The 16848-nt window shown below is 39.1% G+C and overlaps 3 protein-coding genes across 10 annotated transcripts in view; 2 read left to right on the top strand and 1 right to left on the bottom strand.

The window, feature by feature from the left end:
* LOC136345740 (uncharacterized protein CG43867) overlaps positions 1 to 16848 on the top strand; it is a 64252-nt gene that overhangs the window by 19333 nt on the left and 28071 nt on the right. The window lies entirely within an intron of this gene.
* Positions 7891 to 9258, bottom strand: LOC136345766 (cathepsin B-like). Its single transcript, XM_066294354.1, has 3 exons — positions 8825 to 9258; positions 8244 to 8715; positions 7891 to 8186 (listed from the first exon to the last, which is right to left on the bottom strand). Exons 1-3 carry the CDS (start codon positions 9161 to 9163, stop codon positions 7981 to 7983), a joined length of 1017 nt encoding a protein of 338 aa, XP_066150451.1. The 5' UTR covers positions 9164 to 9258; the 3' UTR covers positions 7891 to 7980.
* Positions 13272 to 15224, top strand: LOC136345758 (probable cytochrome P450 6a14). Its single transcript, XM_066294339.1, has 3 exons — positions 13272 to 14497; positions 14549 to 14800; positions 14878 to 15224. The coding sequence occupies exons 1-3, from the start codon at positions 13378 to 13380 to the stop codon at positions 15045 to 15047; spliced, it is 1542 nt and encodes a 513-aa protein (XP_066150436.1). The 5' UTR covers positions 13272 to 13377; the 3' UTR covers positions 15048 to 15224.

The raw sequence follows: 16848 nt of genomic DNA, 5'->3' as shown, positions 1-16848 counted from the left end.
AGTAAAGACATATTTTCATCAGCAAATGGCGGCATATTGAGCTCAAGGATGGCTTTGTATTGAAACCGATCCGTAATTTCCACAATTTTGACCAATGGTCCAACGCCGGATCGAGAAAAGCATCCCCATGGCATTATGCTACCACCATCATGTTTTACTGTTGGTTTTTGATGATTGGGATCAATCCTAGCCATCGCAGGTCGACGAACATAATGTTGCCCATCAGAATTAAAGATATTAACTTTAGTTTCGTCCCTGAAAAGAACAGTACTCTTCACTTTGGAGGTGACCAAAATAAATGTTTCCGAGCAAATTTAGTTCTGGCTCTTGTGTTCTTCTTAGAAATTAAGGGCTTCTTCACTGCAATCCTTCCTACTAATCCCCTTTGGCACGACCGACGACATACAGTGCGATCGCTTATATCGATGTCACTATTGTTAGTGATTTCTTTCTTTATAGACCTGGAAGACTTGCCAGGATCTGCGGATAATATTTTCCTAATCCATCGATCGGTAGTGGCTCCTTTTTTCTTAGGCGTCCAGGTCTTACGCCATCTTTTACATTCCCATATGTGCCAAATTTTTTTTTTTTATTTTGGAGACGGGCTCTTGGCTTATCTTTAACGTATTTGCAGTGTCTTTTTGGTTGTAGCCATCACGTGGCATATGGACTAGTGAATTGCAAAAATCTTCCGAAAAATTTCGTATAAAATGCACCGCACAATCGGACTGAATAACTGATAATGCCTCCATAAACGACAACACTTCATAGTATTTCACAGTTTTGTAAAAAAAATTTTTTTTTGACAACAAATTTTTCAAAAACCACATTCCAAAGCCAAATATTGTACGGTGAATTTAGGATCATACCTTTACCTTATCAATAAACTTTGAAGGCGAAAACAAAAGTGATCACCACGAAAATTTAGTTTTGAAACATATTCCATACTTTTGTCCACAACTGTATATCTTTTTCCTGCCTCCCCTCCACCCGAAATTTGATTTTTGAGCGGTTTTTGAGTGGCTCAATTTGATCTTCTATCGCTCCGAATGTTCCATTGCCGGACTTGGCCAGCACGTTCTGGAAATATTTAATTTTAACACTTGTATGATTTTGTTAGTTGCACTTGACATTCGGAAAGGCGTTTTTGAACATGCAGGTATTGGTAGTGTCATTTTGGTTCCAATGCCGGTAACGTCGTGTATACGTACATACCTCGTTAATGTAATTTCAAATCCTTTCTTACACGGTTTTAAAATGCCGCATTACATCAGTATCATTATCGATTTCCTCGGGTTTGTTTCCCAACTTAAAGTACTCCTAGGTCCTCTAAATCCGGAAGTTTAAGACGGAGTACTTATTACTGCGGTTCACACCCCCGCCCTCGTTATTTATTACCGGGTATTTCCAGAAAGTCGCCCCCTTTATCTCGCGCAGTATATTTCGGCAGCAGTTATTCCTCCTCTAATGTTTTACGGCCTTCAGCTTGCTTGTTCCGTTCTTTTACTACCAACTGCTCCGGTGATATTTTCCCTAGGAGAAGTAATTTGAACGGTGACTTTACAAGCTCCGGTTATTGTTCTGGGAACAATCAGCGTAATGAACCAGTTCATAACTCGCGGTTTGTCTTGGAAACTTTGGATATTTTCCATCTGGATAGCTGTTCTGAAAGGAAATGCGCAAATCCATCATTATTAAAACGCTGACGATTCATAATCGCCTCAGCCCAGGATTTTACATGGAGGAACAAAACGTATTCATAATAGAGATAAATAGACGTTGCACGGGGGCTGCTTGCGTCCTTTTTTTCGGACAACGTCCATCAATCATCCTTTTCTCCGGAGATATTGCACGTGTCGACTTTAATCACTTAGCAGCTTAGATTCGACGATTTATCCACCAGCACAATTCCTGAAGAACAGCCGGAAATTATATAAATTTGGGGGACGTCGAAAATATGGATTGATGGATTTGTTATTGGTCCAAGATGCTGAGCAATACGTCGAGGTGGAAGGAGTGCAGTTTCTGCAGGCTGACTGCACTCAAATTACCGCTAAATTATTTGATGTTGTCACGTGTGTTGCCAAATTTCGCAATATCGAACGCAAATTCAACTTCAGTAGGCAAAAGGTATTAATCACATGACTCAAAAAAAAAAAGAAATGAAATTACAAATTCATCTCTCCGGCAGGGGCGAGTCGGCAAACCCAATATAACTGTCGTTTAGTGTGTACTTACTAGGGTTTATGTCCTACCAGGGTCCTATTAGATTTGCTTATCTTGGTCCAGGGACGGATTATCGTGCCCGCGCATAAGCCGCCTTCATTATTTGCAGTCCCAACGTTATTCTGCATAAAGGGTGCATTCGAGCCTTTTTGACGTACTTAATTCCATTTACGGCTTCCCACAAATAGGTTTTCCATCATTACGAAAGTGGTAGGGAGGTATAAAACCTTGTAAATACCATAAACATACAACCTAATTAATTTTTAATTGCACATTAATACTGCATTCGTCGTCCGATAAAGTTTATCCCAATGTCAAGTTCATTATTAAGCAAAATTGTGCGTTTTCAGAACATGATGACCTGGTTCAGTAATGGCTCACAGTGCGCGGGTGTAATTAGTGTTTGAGCAACCCAAGATTAACATCGGCGAGTTCTCAAAGCTGCTCAGCGCTTCGTAGCGATTGTGGGGAAAAGGCGTATAAAATTATAAAAGCAATAAAAATCGGTCTCGACGTTGAAAGCTGAACAAGTAATTTTGATAAAAGCCTCTTTCGTTGATCATCCATACAAGGTGTGTCCTAAATGTACGACGCAAACTTAAAGAGGTATTCCTGGGGTGAAAACAGGATTTTTTTTATTTGCAAGTACTCTGTAAGTGAGTGCCAAGGCCGAGGTGGCCTTAAAATCTCACACGGACGTGTTTGACTTCATTGCACCTCCTTAACTATCAACCGGCAATGTAGTAATTTTTCGCCGAATAAACCATGTAACAACACTTTCAACGTGTACTAACATGTTGTTGTTGAACTGCTGTATAATTAACTTTAAATTATTTTTAAACATAACACGATCAGTCCCCATATTAGCTGGTTTAGAGAGTTTAGTATCATCTGGCACCCCAAACCCGCAGAGCTCCTCAAGGACTACGGTGCATCACTAATAATGATCTTAAAAAAAAAATGAAGGATGAGAATGCTATCCTGGGGTATACTAAAGGTATCAGTGTAGCACCGAGGTAAAGAGAAACCTGTCGTGGCCCTTTGGACTCGATTGCCGAGCAACGAGTTTATAAACATCACCGATCTGCCGAAGAACTATTCTCCATCAGCTTAGACACTCCAATTCCACGATCAGCTCTCTCAAGGAGGTGTGCACAATCAGGATAAATAACATCTCACTTTTGTCTATTTGGGAATGTATTTGCCACATACAGTGTGGCCACAATTATTGCAACTTTTAAAATTGATTTTTGTTTTTGTTTAAATCGAAGTGACAAACGCGCCACCCTGTACATACATCCTTTATCGAACTACCTTTACTTATCAGAGAAAGGGAGCGTATTATCTCTTCTTGTATTCACTGGCATAAACAAATTGTGTTTCTATTCTGGCCAAAATTATTGCAGCTATTAATGTTTTGTGTTTTTTTTTGACTAAATTTTGCTTTTCAGTTCTTGTATTCGATTCGAGTATTATTTTGTGAATATTCCGCCATGGCTCGAAGTAAAACGTAAGAATTGTCTAAGGCAAGTCGAAATAGCCGGAAATTTACAACTTCATAAATCGACAATGTCGAGAATCATCCAACAATTTATTCGTGCTGGTAGTAAAATACCATTAAAAACACTGGTAGACCAAGAAAGTCCTCCAAGCAATCAGACCGGAAGATTTTAAATATTGCGAAAAGAAGTCCTTTGCTATCTTCAACGAAAATCGTGGGTGAAATCGACCAAGCAGGACCATCTGGCCTTTTAAGTCGAACAATAAAGCGAAGTCTTTGTGAATATGGCTTAAATAGTTATAGACTTGCCAAAAAGTCTTTGTTCCAACCACATTCATTGGACAACAAGTGATTAGGAAATGAGTCGCGTTTAGTGAGGAGTCTAATTTTAATTTATCTAGAAGTGATGGTGTGGTTGACCTAAGGCGGCTTAAAGCTCAGACATTGGATCCAAAATACACTTGTCCTACTGTGAAGCATGGCGGAGGATTTGTAATGGTGTGGGGGTGTTTTTCGTCATTTGGTATGGGGCCTCTACACAAAATTGAGGGAAAATGGACCAGTTTATACACAGAGATATTTTGAGGATTGTTTTGGAACCCCACACAGATGAGGTCACGCCGCTTAAATTCACCTTTCAACACGATAACCACCCAAAGAATGCCTTCGAATTGGTCAAAGAGCGGTTAGAACAGCAAAAAATACCTGTTATAGAATGGCCGTCCGAAAGTCCGGATCTGAATCCAATTGAGAACTTATGGGATATCTTGGATCAGAAAATTCCGGACCGAAAAGTTAAAAATGCCACGGGCCTATTCGAATTACTATCAAAAGCTTGTTCAGAAAGGGATCCAGCTATAATTGTGAAATTAATTAATTCTATGCCATATAGAATGGCAGATGTATTGAGGGCTAAAGGATATTACACTAAATATTAAACATTTATTTTATTTTGCATTGTTATAGTTAATTATTAAACCAAAACAATTTATTTGCAATAATTTTGGCCAGCGTAGAAAGGCAATTTGTTTACGTTATCACCAGTAAAGATAAAAACAGATAATACATTCCTTTTCTCTGATAAGTAAAGGTAATTGAATAAAGGACATATGTACAGGGTGGCGCATTTGTCCCTTCGATTTAAACGAAAATATAAATCAGTTTTAAAAGTTGCAATAATTGTGGCCAACACTGTATTACAAGAAAACAGATCGATTTAAGATTGTCGATTTATGAGTCGTAAAGCTAAGCACGTACCTTCAAGTGTATAATAAAGTTCATTTTCATATAATTCTCTAAAATATCTTGCTGAAAGAGTTCACATATGTGCATAAGTACATACTTGTACATATACGTCTGTAAGCGCTTTATTTCCGAAATAGGGGGCATTAAAATTTAGGAGGCTCTATGGAAACTTTGCTTTTTATTTTGACACAAAGGAATATCCCCTTAAATGCACCGTATGGTTAGGAAACACCCTATATAAATATAAGGAGGGTGCAAAAATTAATGATTACATAAGAAAGTATATTTTGCAAAGACAGAGTCCTCTGTGCGATTGCATGCGTCACGTCCAACTGAGATGAACGATGACGTAAGTGAAATGTCAACGGGCCTAAGTAAACTTATTCGTCGCCGCCACCCCCCCCCCCCCCCTCCCCCCGTTTTCCAGGGGCTTTCCAGGGCCCAGGTGTTTTCGCGGCAGGCATCTCGTCCCGGTTACTTTTGATGGGGGTTGAAAATATCCATCAGTCAACGGGGGGCTGTTCCGTCCTCTTGAGCGTTTCACCAAATTTATTCCCATCATTCGCCGTGTTTCTCCATAGGAAAAATGTTCATAGTTCGCTTGACAATTCTCCAATTTGTTTTTTCATTGTAATTTCTAATTTAATCAGCATTACTTTGCATGCAAATCCCCTTCTCGAGGCGACATCAACGAATAATTCAATTTGAGCTACAACAAAAATAAACCATAAACAAAACATCGAAGGGGTGTTTTATATTCCGTAGCACTCCCTTCGATGCTTTTTACACTTTTTAGTAAATCCATTCTCTCTCGTGTCTACAACTGGAGCGTAAAGAGGAAAAATATCTCTAAGAAACGAGAGCTGTTATGACTCGGAGCTTCAAATTTTAATACCTTCCTCGTTCCGTAAATAATGTATCATTTTTGCCTCAAAGTTGGAGGGTTCAGACACATTTATTGTTTATTTCGACCCCATTTGCGAGAAAAGAAATGCGTTTTGAGGGACATTATACATAATCTAAAAACTTTCACAGGGTGTGATATGAAAATTCCCGATATGTCGAATGAACACGGGTGAAAGTTTTCACATCTCCAAAATATGCGGAGGGTCCCAGAAATATTGGCCCCAATAAGTATAACGTGTTAGCGCATAGAAGAATAGAGCGATTTAGCTAAATATGCCTTACAAAAGAGTCACTTGGTTTTTCTTCCACAGGATGTACAAGCATTTTTTATCACCTAAAATGTGGATAAATCTCATCATTTTTGATTTACCGAGTTGAAATTGCTCCAGGGGGATTTTTGGGTATGATAAATTCCGTTAAAAAGCTATTTTTACTGGAGTCTACAGTATCGATCATTAGTCATAACTGCACTAACAACAGCTTGTTTCATTACTGCGATAACTAAATCGTAATATACTTTCACGAATGCCTCGCCGCAATTTGATGATGAAATACTGAGGCAAGAAATATGGTTTTTATTTACGCGCAACCAGATTTCAGAAGTTGTGTTGCTGAAGGGTACCTGGAACTTTACCCCGGTAACAGTAGATCATAGAACAAGAAGGTGGATCGAACGAGTAGATCATAGAACTTTTCAATAACATTACGATAGACTGTGCGAGACTGATTAAATTCGTTCGAAACCGGACGGTGGATGGTTTTCGCTGCGGATCAAATGAAGGAAATCACTCTCCGAAAAGCCATTCCTCCCGTAACTCAAAAAAAGAATATGGAATTTAATTTTTGGTTGCTGTTTGTGGATCACGCTGTATTCCAGATGAACATAAATGCTTTATTCGTGGAGTTTAAAAAACGCACAAGACACTGAAGAAGAAAATATTTACCTAACTATTTATACATATGACTGGCTGTTTGTGCCCTCGATAAAATAATTTAAAAAAACATACGGTTGATTACGTTTCTGGCCTTTTTTCCATTCACTCGTATACTATGTATATACTAAAGGATTTAAGATAAAAGACGATAATAAACTCTGCTAAGAAGTTTGTTTAAAACAGAAAATGGTTGTTGATACTCGACATTGAGTACACCAAATTATCTCAATCAAATTGGAAACAATGAGACATTCATTATGCTTCCTGTAGTTCTCCAACAAATCTCGAGTGGATTTGCTGATCAAATTAAAAGAAAAATAAAACAGTAAGCATCACAATATGGAGTTACACATTCCGTTTCTCCATTAAATGTATCAATTGAGGTTGTAAATGAATTTTTAAGGACTTTTGTGAACGGAGACGAATTCGCAAATAAATCTCAGGCAGTCTCCATAGCACTTAACCTCAAATTATAGACCAAATTGCTCAATTGCAGTTAATCTAACCGGTGGAATTGTTCGAGTGAAATATTTCATGAATATTTGATTATCTTATTGTGCTTTTCAGCAACTTCAATGGACTCTCCAGGTTTAATGGCCGCGGAAATTGAAATAAATTCTAGCGTTGCATAATGGTACTCGAAATTAATGTCTTTGTTTCGCGATTTATGCCTCGAATATGCTTTTTCCTTCAAGGAGAACCCCCGTTTTTTCTCCCTTTTACATGGGATAATGGTAGTTTTTATCGCCACTGAAATGAAAGCTATTAGAATCTAATTTAGGTGGACCTACACGATCAATCCAGGCAGAAAATTACTGTGTCGCAGACCCAAATCCTTTTTTCTTAATAATTCCTGCCCTAAAGACCGATATCCTGCATTATTCATGAGTTTTGGCCGAAGCGGGATTAAATTAATTCTACAAATCTGCTCGATTCATTTACTTTAAATGTATCGGCGCTTCCATTTGGATGTTTGCTTCATTAATGGAAACCGTTTAATTGGATATTTATTGCCGGCTTTGTGGGCTGGATTATTGGACAATATTTCGTAACATCGAGGAAGTAGAAACAATGTACTCTACTCGCAACAAAAAAGAGGCCACTTGTTCGGATAATAAGCACACAAAGAAGCGACTTCTTTCTCGTTTCGATTTATTGAAGATCAATTTACACAAGGGGCAAGCTGGCAACAACGTTGCTTTCAATTCCGCAATGGTTCTCTCCTCTTAAAAATTTGACGTATCCATTGTTGCCCCAATCGTAATCCCAGGAATTCGCGATCAACCAATAGTTGGTGCCCTCTTCAACCCCCCATCCCAAGATCTTAATAGCATGGGCTCCTACCTCGTTGTCGCTGGTCGCTTGGTAAACCCCTAAAAAAAGAAAGATCAATTTGGACCATATTTTTCCGAGCGGGTTTCCGCACTTACCAGATTTGTAGCTCAAAAAATCTTCATAAACAATAAACGCAGCTTCCACAGGACCATTATTGTAAATCTCCAACTGTATTTGTTTCTCATTGGAAAATTCACCAATTTGCTCCTGCCCGAATGTGAGAGATTCCTTATAGTCCAAAGAATTGTCGTAACAAGATCTAACACATTCAGGGGTGTCGAAGTCTAGGGAATCGCACTGAGGCTTCGTGCCATCCACGTGGTGCTCGCAGGGTTCCAGGGAATAGTCTTTGCACCCTTGGGAGGAATTGTACAACCCTCCAGTGACGATGCCGTCGGTGTTCCAGTAGTACCAGGGAGCGTCGATATAACCACCTCCGCACCCCATTCCGCATTTGGACGCTCCAAAGCAGCAGGAGTTGAGATCCTCAGCTGAGACGTAGGTTTGCTGAGTTTGGTCTGAGTGGATGCAGAGTCGGTCGGACATGGCTTCAACGGCAGCAAAAGCCTGAGCATATTGGTATATTATCAAAAAATCTGAATAATGTACAGGCGAGGGTGGTCTAGATTAAACATTTCAATTCTAGTCCTTAAGCGACAATTTTAATACAACTCACCCAGCACGATCCACAACTGGACTGATCTCTGATCTGTTTCAACGACTCGCACTTGCTCCACTGTTCACGAGCATCGAATTCTTCAGGCACGTCCTCACTCTCATCATGAGGATTTACCGAACCGATATTGGGGTGTAATCTCTTGCCGGGCAGCACACCATTTGCGATTTTCTTAACCTTTTCCCAGTCGTGGATCTCGAAGTTCTTGCCCGCCTTCCAGGTGGTAGCTTTTTCGTTGATTTGGGCGATGTACTCATCTGAGAGAGGATGCAGGTTTGCTTCCGCGTAGCACCAAGAAGCCACGGAGGAGAAGAGAAGCGAAGCTACCAGAAAATTCATTTTTTCTAAAAAAAAACACTGACAAAGGTTTTAGTCGTTCGGTGGGGTGGGATGTTATTGGTTGCTTACCTTCAGACTATTAGACGAGTAGAAATTTCACGGTAATTTATACTTAAAGTTACTGGCTCAATTGAGTAAATATCAAGATTGATTATCAGAAGCACTTATACGGTAAGAGATGAATCGATTTACTTTAGATTAACGTAGCGATGTAAAACATGCAGATACAGACGATAAGATTTACTATGATTTCCTATACGGAGTGTAAGAAATATTTGCTAGTTGTGTCATTTATAATTGGAAAATTGACGAAAAACAGGATCAACGATGGCTATTAAAGTGTGTCTAATGAGACTCGTAATTATAATAAACAGGACCTTGTCAGGTTATCAAATAGGTGATTGACCTGTAAATTGAGAATTAATTTCAGGGCTGTAAGGATTCTTCGCTTGATGAGGATCCGTTTTTGTGCTGCTTTTGTGGATTCATCACAAAGTGCAATTGAAATGTGTCTACCCTTTAGGTATCATGAATTTGCAACAGACACTTCAGCCCAATCTTATCCGCCTACTCGCACGTCAACGTCGTGTAAACATGGAAAATTCCTCTTCAAAAACTACTTAAACGACTCTTTAAAATGATCGACAATTGCTTAACTTTGGTTGATACTTTTTCAGGTTCGGCAAAATGAATTATTCGCCAGAAAATCTTGCTTTAGCTCACTCAGCTACTGCCTGGATATTGCCAGGGAGCAGGCAATTTAATAATGGATTCCCATTAGAGTACATTAGACGAAATCCTTTGAGGCCTTATCTCCGGAAGCAGAGGAGATATTAAAATTGCCTCGCTTATTTGCTAATGAACGCACAAAGGAGAGTATACAATTTAAAGGAACTCTCCCATTCAACCAAACAATACATCACTCTCAGACAATCACCGAGGGAAGTTTTCGTCTTAAAAGCCTTAATTTGAAAACCCATAAAACGATCATAAATATATGACATTTTGCCACCATATGTCGTCCTTAAAACGGCAATAAAAGGGATATCAAAACTTTCCCGGTCAATTTTATTTTATGTGACACTATCGAGAGTCGTTTTGGAGAGATTCTCCATCAGGAACCGTAAAACTAACATCATATACGTATAGGAGGAAATCCTGGAATATTAGAATGTATTAAATCTGGCTGCAATATCCCGGAAAATCTCGGATATGCTAATGCAAAGGTAACGGTCCTCTTTGCATTTGAATGCGTCCGGACTTTATTATTTTCATGTGGAGCTTCGTACGTTCAAATGATCGTAAAACTTTATACGTACTTAGTTTTAGATTGAGATTTTCTGCTCAAAATTGTGATGGAGATAAGAACAAGAGTGGGTTTACACGTGCAATTGAAATTAAGCTCAAAGCCAGAAGGAGCAAAGGATGAGGGAAAAGTTTCCACTTGGCAACATTGCGACCCTCCTCCATTTTCAAATATGTCGCTTTGCTCGTCCGCGTTTCCCGGGCCCCTCATCGGCAACCAAGCTAACTGACGCAGGTGTCCAGTAGAAAAAACACCGTTAAAAAATTTCGTTCAACGAAACTGCCTGTCCCTCGACGACCTGTCAAACCAGTTATTGTTGCCAAACTTCCTCGAGTTTCCTCGGATACACCAATCAAATATTCCATTTTTATAAGCACTTGTGCATGTCTATATCATCGTTATCTTAAGACTCTCTTTCCATCTCATCTGGTAAATAATTCAGTGATTGATCGACACGTGTAGGATCGGAATTCCTGCGAGGGGGAGCTCAGACAAAGTGAAACAAATTCCAGCGGCGTGAGAAGTCATAAATATCCTAAATGCATTGCTGCATTTAGATAATCCGTCCCAAAGGCCAAACTGACGGCCACCACGACTATAAATCCAATATAAACCCCCTCATGTCAGAATCAGTGTTTGTCAATTGCCTACTTACCACTGAGTCATTGTTTAGGGGTGGACAATGAGGGGGTGAGAACGTACGAAGTGCACTGTTTTATTGAGAGGCTCGGGACTAAATGTTACAAGTGAGTTATCGAGAATGCCTGAAAAATATGCAAATATTTTCAGGATTTTGGGGTTTATTGGCAATTACGATCTCGACGGTAATAAAAATACTCTATAAACTATCACTTTTACGCCTTTTATTGTATGTATAAAACCTTTTCAGCCCTTCAGTCTTCCACGCATTTACGGTTTATTAAACAATAAACTTTTATGTCAAGTGAGAAAGTGGTTGAATTTGAAAAAGTTCTCGTCAATAATACATAAACTTGCTGTGTAAGGACGTAAACATGGGAGTTGCTAATACCTTTCGGGATCGGCTTCTGTACGATTTTTAATTTAAAAAAGCAATACCCTCAAACTAGCAACTTCAAAAACTCAATTTGCTCCCGCGGATTAAAGTAACGCTACGTTATTTTCTTACTGACGTTTCGGATCGTAAAATAAATTGGTTGTATATCAGCGGATATATCCAACTAGTTTTATTGTTCCTGGATAAATCCGCGTAAATATATAAATAAATGTCGAAAGGGATGTAGCTAAAATGTCTTGAAAGACAAAGAAGAATGAGCGAAAAATCGGAATCTCAAAAAATAAATAAATAAACAACTGATGGATATAGTGATCTCGACTGGCCTTTTGTTGTACTCGGGAAATTTTTAAGTTCTCTCAACGGGGCCCGGTTTGATGTTTCGATTGTCTTACTTCACGAACTGCATAAACCTCCATTTGGCGGTCAATATCGTTCCTGATTGGTACCCGAGACGTCAAAATACCTTTAAACCCGCATTTTTGTGAGTCGATTAATTTTTCATCAGGCCATAATTGGAGTTTCTGAAAAACAACAAAAGACGAATTCCTTCCTCGAAAAGGGCACTTCATCTCGAGTATTGAGCCTTAAGCGAGACAAATTCAATCAATATTTCCAGCAACAATAAACACTGTTTTCCTACAATTCCGAAATAATTAAACGGGGAATTTATTTTCGATTAGGTACCGCAAATACCCCACCGACAACGGGCCCTTTTCTACGCAATGAACAAAGAGCGAACTAAATTTTCCCGGAATTGTTGTTTTTTCTTCGATTGAAAGCTAAATTTCTGATTCCAATGACAAGCGGCCGAAAAGGCACTCGATGTGTACTTTGAATTAGTCGAATGGGTCCCGAGACACGGGCGAAAATTCCGGCCCTTTGCTCTTGCGTCAGCCCCTTTGCTTTGCTTTCGCTCTGATCACCTTATTTCACGGTTCGCAAAATTCCAATTGCCCATCTTTGCTCCTACCTTGTATACATATATTTCCGGTCTCGGGTAGAAATAATAAGAGAGACTCCGGCTGAAAGCACCCCCAGCTACCTACTACAATCAACTGACATACTTCGAACTTTCCCCATGGCAGAAAACATTACCGAGGCTATTCCTGGACGAAATGGCGGAGGCGCATTTAATTTTTTTTTGGAGTTTGTTACGAGTGAGGAATGAGATCGAATGATAAATGTCTGAACTTAAGAAATCTGCCAGTTTGTGGAGATTGGTTAGGGCTCTAAGGGAGAGGCGGAAAACCTTCGAAAAGAAATTGAGTTTCCGTCAGGTTCAAGGAACTCTTTCGAAGAGGTTCCAGAGAAACTTTTCGTATTGTTTGAAAATTCCTAACAACCGAACGACATTTTCAAAAACCGCCTCATAATTGAAATTCTGCCTTCATTAGTTAATTAAATTGGTTGATGAATTGTGTATATTAATAAATGAACTGCGTCTTTGGTTGGATGATTACCATGTCCCAATTTGAATATTTTCTTGTATGTAATTGGTATTTATCTAATAACAGAGCGATTAATTATGACAAAAATGCTAAAACTAATTATTTGTTTGTTGGATACAGGGTATGCCAAATCTATAACCATTTGAAATTCGTCGCTGTCCAACCGTCTAACTTAGTCTATGCACATTTGTATGAAAACTAACGTCATAAAAATGTCTTTGTCTCGTAAATTGTTTGCAGATCGTATTAAATATTAATTATATTTTATACATAAGCCACCTTATAGAAATTTATCTGGATATGCTCTTATTAATCTGCACCATTATACCATTGTCCGGTTCGGTTATATTTGACAGAGCTAAACTTGACTGTGTAGATATTTGAACAAAGTGTGCGAATCAGTGACTTTACCCTAATTCCAGCAATGGAGCTTCTCGAAGCAAAATTGATTTTAACAGTCCTCGTATTACTTATTTTAGCAGCTATAGCAGGTTTTTACAAACATCATTTTTCTTATTGGAAAAAGCGGGGAATAAAGCACCTAAAACCAATTTTCCCATTTGGAAATGCCTCAAATTTCTTCCTGGGAAAAGCCAGCTTTGGGGAGATTTTTCAGGGGTGGTACTTGGATATGCAACGTAAAGGATGGGCTTTTGGGGGGGCCTATTTTTGTGCCAAACCTGTTTTCATCCCCCTGGACCAAGAGCTGGTGAAGAAAATAATTATTTCCGACTTTATGGTATTTCCCAATCACGGGATGTACGTTAACGAGAAGAACGACCCGTTTTCTGGGCATATTTTCAATTTGATGGATTATAAATGGAGAAACTTGAGGGTCCGCTTTCCGGCTGCCTTCACTGCGTCGAAAATGAGGCGAAACGTCTTGATCATGGAGAGAATTAGCAGGGAATTTGTCTCTTTAATCGAGCAGCTTAGCTTGAAGAACAAACCTGTGGATGTTAAAAGTGTCTTAAGTAGATTCACCATTGACATTATCAGTGCTTGTGCATTTGGCATGGAAAGCAACACCCTCAAAGGCGAGGACGTCGAGCTCACAAAACAGGCAAGGCCCTTTTTCGATAATCAATGGAGTCGCATCTCAAACACTCTAGTCATGCTCATCCCGGTGCCTATTCTAGGCTTGTTCAATTTTAAACTCTTCCCAGTGGGAACCACCGAGTATTTCATGAAATTGTTCAGGGGAATCAAGGAACATCGCGAGAAAGAGAGCATAAAGAGAAACGATTTGGCGGACTTATTGATTGATTTATGTGACGAAACAAAAGATCATCCGGATTTCAGTGGCAAGGGAAAAATGGTCCCGCTGACTTTTAACGAGTTTGCCTCGCAGATGTATGTATTTTTCGAGGCAGGATTCGAAACTTCTTCCTCCACCCAGACTTTCGCTTTATATGAATTAGCTGTCAATCCAAAAGTTCAAGAAAGATTGCGAAAAGAAATCGATACGGTGCTGGAGAAGTTTGAAGGGCACGTTGGGTACGATTCGATTAACGAGATGAAGTACTTAGATATGGTCGTCGATGGTAAAGCGTATTTTGGTTAAGACCTCCGTAAGTTTATAGGAATACTTACAGAAACTTTGAGGAAATACCCGATATTTCCGATCTTGCCCAGAAAGTCGATCAGGGATTATCAGATCCCGGACACGGACATTGTGATTGAAAACGATACCTTGGTAATGGTCACCAATTTCGGAATTCACTATGACCCGGAGTATTATCCAGATCCGTTGAAGTTCGATCCAGATCGTTTTCTACCCGAAAATAAGGCCAGCCGACCTCATTGCGCTTATCTACCATTTGGTGAGGGACCAAGAATTTGTGTTGGTGAGGACAAAATCGACAATGCCAACGTGCCAGTTTCTGATCGTGGCGTTTGACGGTTTTTTTTTTTTTTTTTGTAGGTAAACGCTTTGGTATTTGGCAAACAAAAATGGGTCTAGTGAGCATTATCAAGAATTTCGAATTAACGTTAAGCAAAAAAATGAAGTTGCCCTTTAGCTTCGATAAGTCCGGGCTCATCTTGGCTGCCAATGGAGGAGTGTGGTTGGACTTTAAGAAAATTAACCAATAGGAAAATTTCATTGCAAAAACAATTTCGTATTCAAGGAAAAATTCAAGTTTCCAACAAGTCCGCAAATTTTTAGATACTCTGGCTCCATACGGCGAGAAAATGAAAAAAGTTAGCGGTATAAATTTGTTTGTATGCTAATTTATTGAAATTGCTATCATAAAGTGAGGTGAAAAATTATGGCTTTTTTTTTACTTTTCGAAGAGAGTGGAAATAAGCTTTCTCATCAGATTTAAGAATCCGCATTGCATAATTGGCCGTTGTTGCACATGCTGCATTCATAATATTATGCATTTATTCTGAATAATATTTCTGTCTGACGAAAGTCGGGTATTGATAATTAGCCATAGTTAACAAACATTGGGGCCATATCGGAGCATAACATTTCTTTCCGTGTTTCTAAATTAGTTTTAACTAGAAACACATTTAAAAAAATACATAAGATAACGCAATAATGTCAACATAACAAAGTTTTCGGTGACCCCGTCATGATTATAAGGTTTGAAGAAAAAACAAAAACTTATAGCGAGTATTCTTATTCCCATATTTTATCATTTTCATCTAGTTCACAGGCAAACGACTAATAATAACCAAATGAAGTTTGACGAAGCATCGTTAACTTAAAAATACTTTCAAACCCGCGAAAATAAGTATCAAAGTGACTTTATATTTTTTCTAATCTACGAGAGACACCACAGTTTCCATGTTCAAGCTTATCTTTGAGGGCCGCTGCTCCACGGATTCCCGAGATATCGACGTACGCGTTTTGACAAATTGGTACCTCCACCTTTGGAAATTGTCCAACCCAAATTGTTGATGTGCTCTTTGTCAGTCTAACTGACCAATATGGACATTATGTCGAATCTGAACATGTATTCAAGTAATCCAGGGCCCGGAGTCGTGAAAATGCAGTTTTCCACCCCGCCTGCGGTGAAGTTCCGATTAGTAGAAAATTAGTTTGATAGGGATGGGATCAATCCGGTCCATATAATCGTTTCCGAAAAGGCCTAATGCAATTACATTCGCAATCGCATCATTCTGCGAACAGGTGTTCCAAAGTTGAAAATCAAATGGGTAAAGTTTATCAATCGAAAGAGGTTGTATTCGGTCGTTAATAGTGTTGGGCTTAACGTACGTTTTTAAATGGAAAATAACAGTGCCCTTCTATTCCATCCTTAAAAAAGAATTATGAGGGCACGTAAACAGGGGAAGCTTTTTCAATTAAACCCAAGGGCTAGCTAATGGCTTTTGTAAGAAGGAGGGACTTTTCTATGCTATTTTTTATTCCCAACATTTCGCCCTTTCTTCATGTCCGCACATTAAACATAATCCTGGATATAAGAAAGTTTATTGCATAATCTGCTTTGCGGCAGACTAGAAACGTTTTTGACGGAATCGGCAATAAAAAGGGGACTGAATAACTCGATGTCGAAACCACCCTCTAAATGAACCCTTTTGCACACTGTGTCAGCATATTACAAGGCAGAAGCAATGTAATTAATTAGCTTTTAATGTACATACCTGAACTGGGAAACGCATTGCGGATGTTCGTTTTATGCGTGTGTGGGAGGCGGGAGCGCACGGGCTCTAAAATATGGAGACGAATATTTGGAAATTGCGAAGTATACGCACATATAAATATATAGATAGGACAGGTGTGTCGAAATGTGTTCGTGACGCGTTTAATGGGAGATTTTGTGATTAACTCTCGTAAATACAGGAAATCCACATCACAATTTGAAATTTTCTTCGCGGTTCTTGACCCGATGGTGAAGACGTACTCAATTTTTGATGTCGAATAAAC

The sequence above is a fragment of the Euwallacea fornicatus genome, chromosome 21 (genome assembly GCF_040115645.1).
Source record: "Euwallacea fornicatus isolate EFF26 chromosome 21, ASM4011564v1, whole genome shotgun sequence".
Lineage (NCBI taxonomy): Eukaryota > Metazoa > Arthropoda > Insecta > Coleoptera > Curculionidae > Euwallacea > Euwallacea fornicatus.
The sequence above is the reverse complement of the archived record's forward strand: the minus strand, read 5'-3'. Positions and strand labels throughout refer to the sequence as shown.

Excerpts from the sequence above, each read along its gene's own strand:
- LOC136345766 (XM_066294354.1), bottom strand. The coding sequence starts at position 9,163 with ATGAATTTTCTGGTAGCTTCGCTTCTCTTCTCCTCCGTGGCTTCTTGG. Across the intron at positions 8,716-8,824 it reads CCAGTTGTGGATCGTGCTGG|GCTTTTGCTGCCGTTGAAGC; the intron begins GTGAGTTGTATT and ends CAATATGCTCAG. Across the intron at positions 8,187-8,243 it reads TTTTTTGAGCTACAAATCTG|GGGTTTACCAAGCGACCAGC; the intron begins GTAAGTGCGGAA and ends TTCTTTTTTTAG.
- LOC136345758 (XM_066294339.1), top strand. The coding sequence starts at position 13,378 with ATGGAGCTTCTCGAAGCAAAATTGATTTTAACAGTCCTCGTATTACTT. Across the intron at positions 14,498-14,548 it reads CTTAGATATGGTCGTCGATG|AAACTTTGAGGAAATACCCG; the intron begins GTAAAGCGTATT and ends GAATACTTACAG. Across the intron at positions 14,801-14,877 it reads GGGACCAAGAATTTGTGTTG|GTAAACGCTTTGGTATTTGG; the intron begins GTGAGGACAAAA and ends TTTTTTTTGTAG.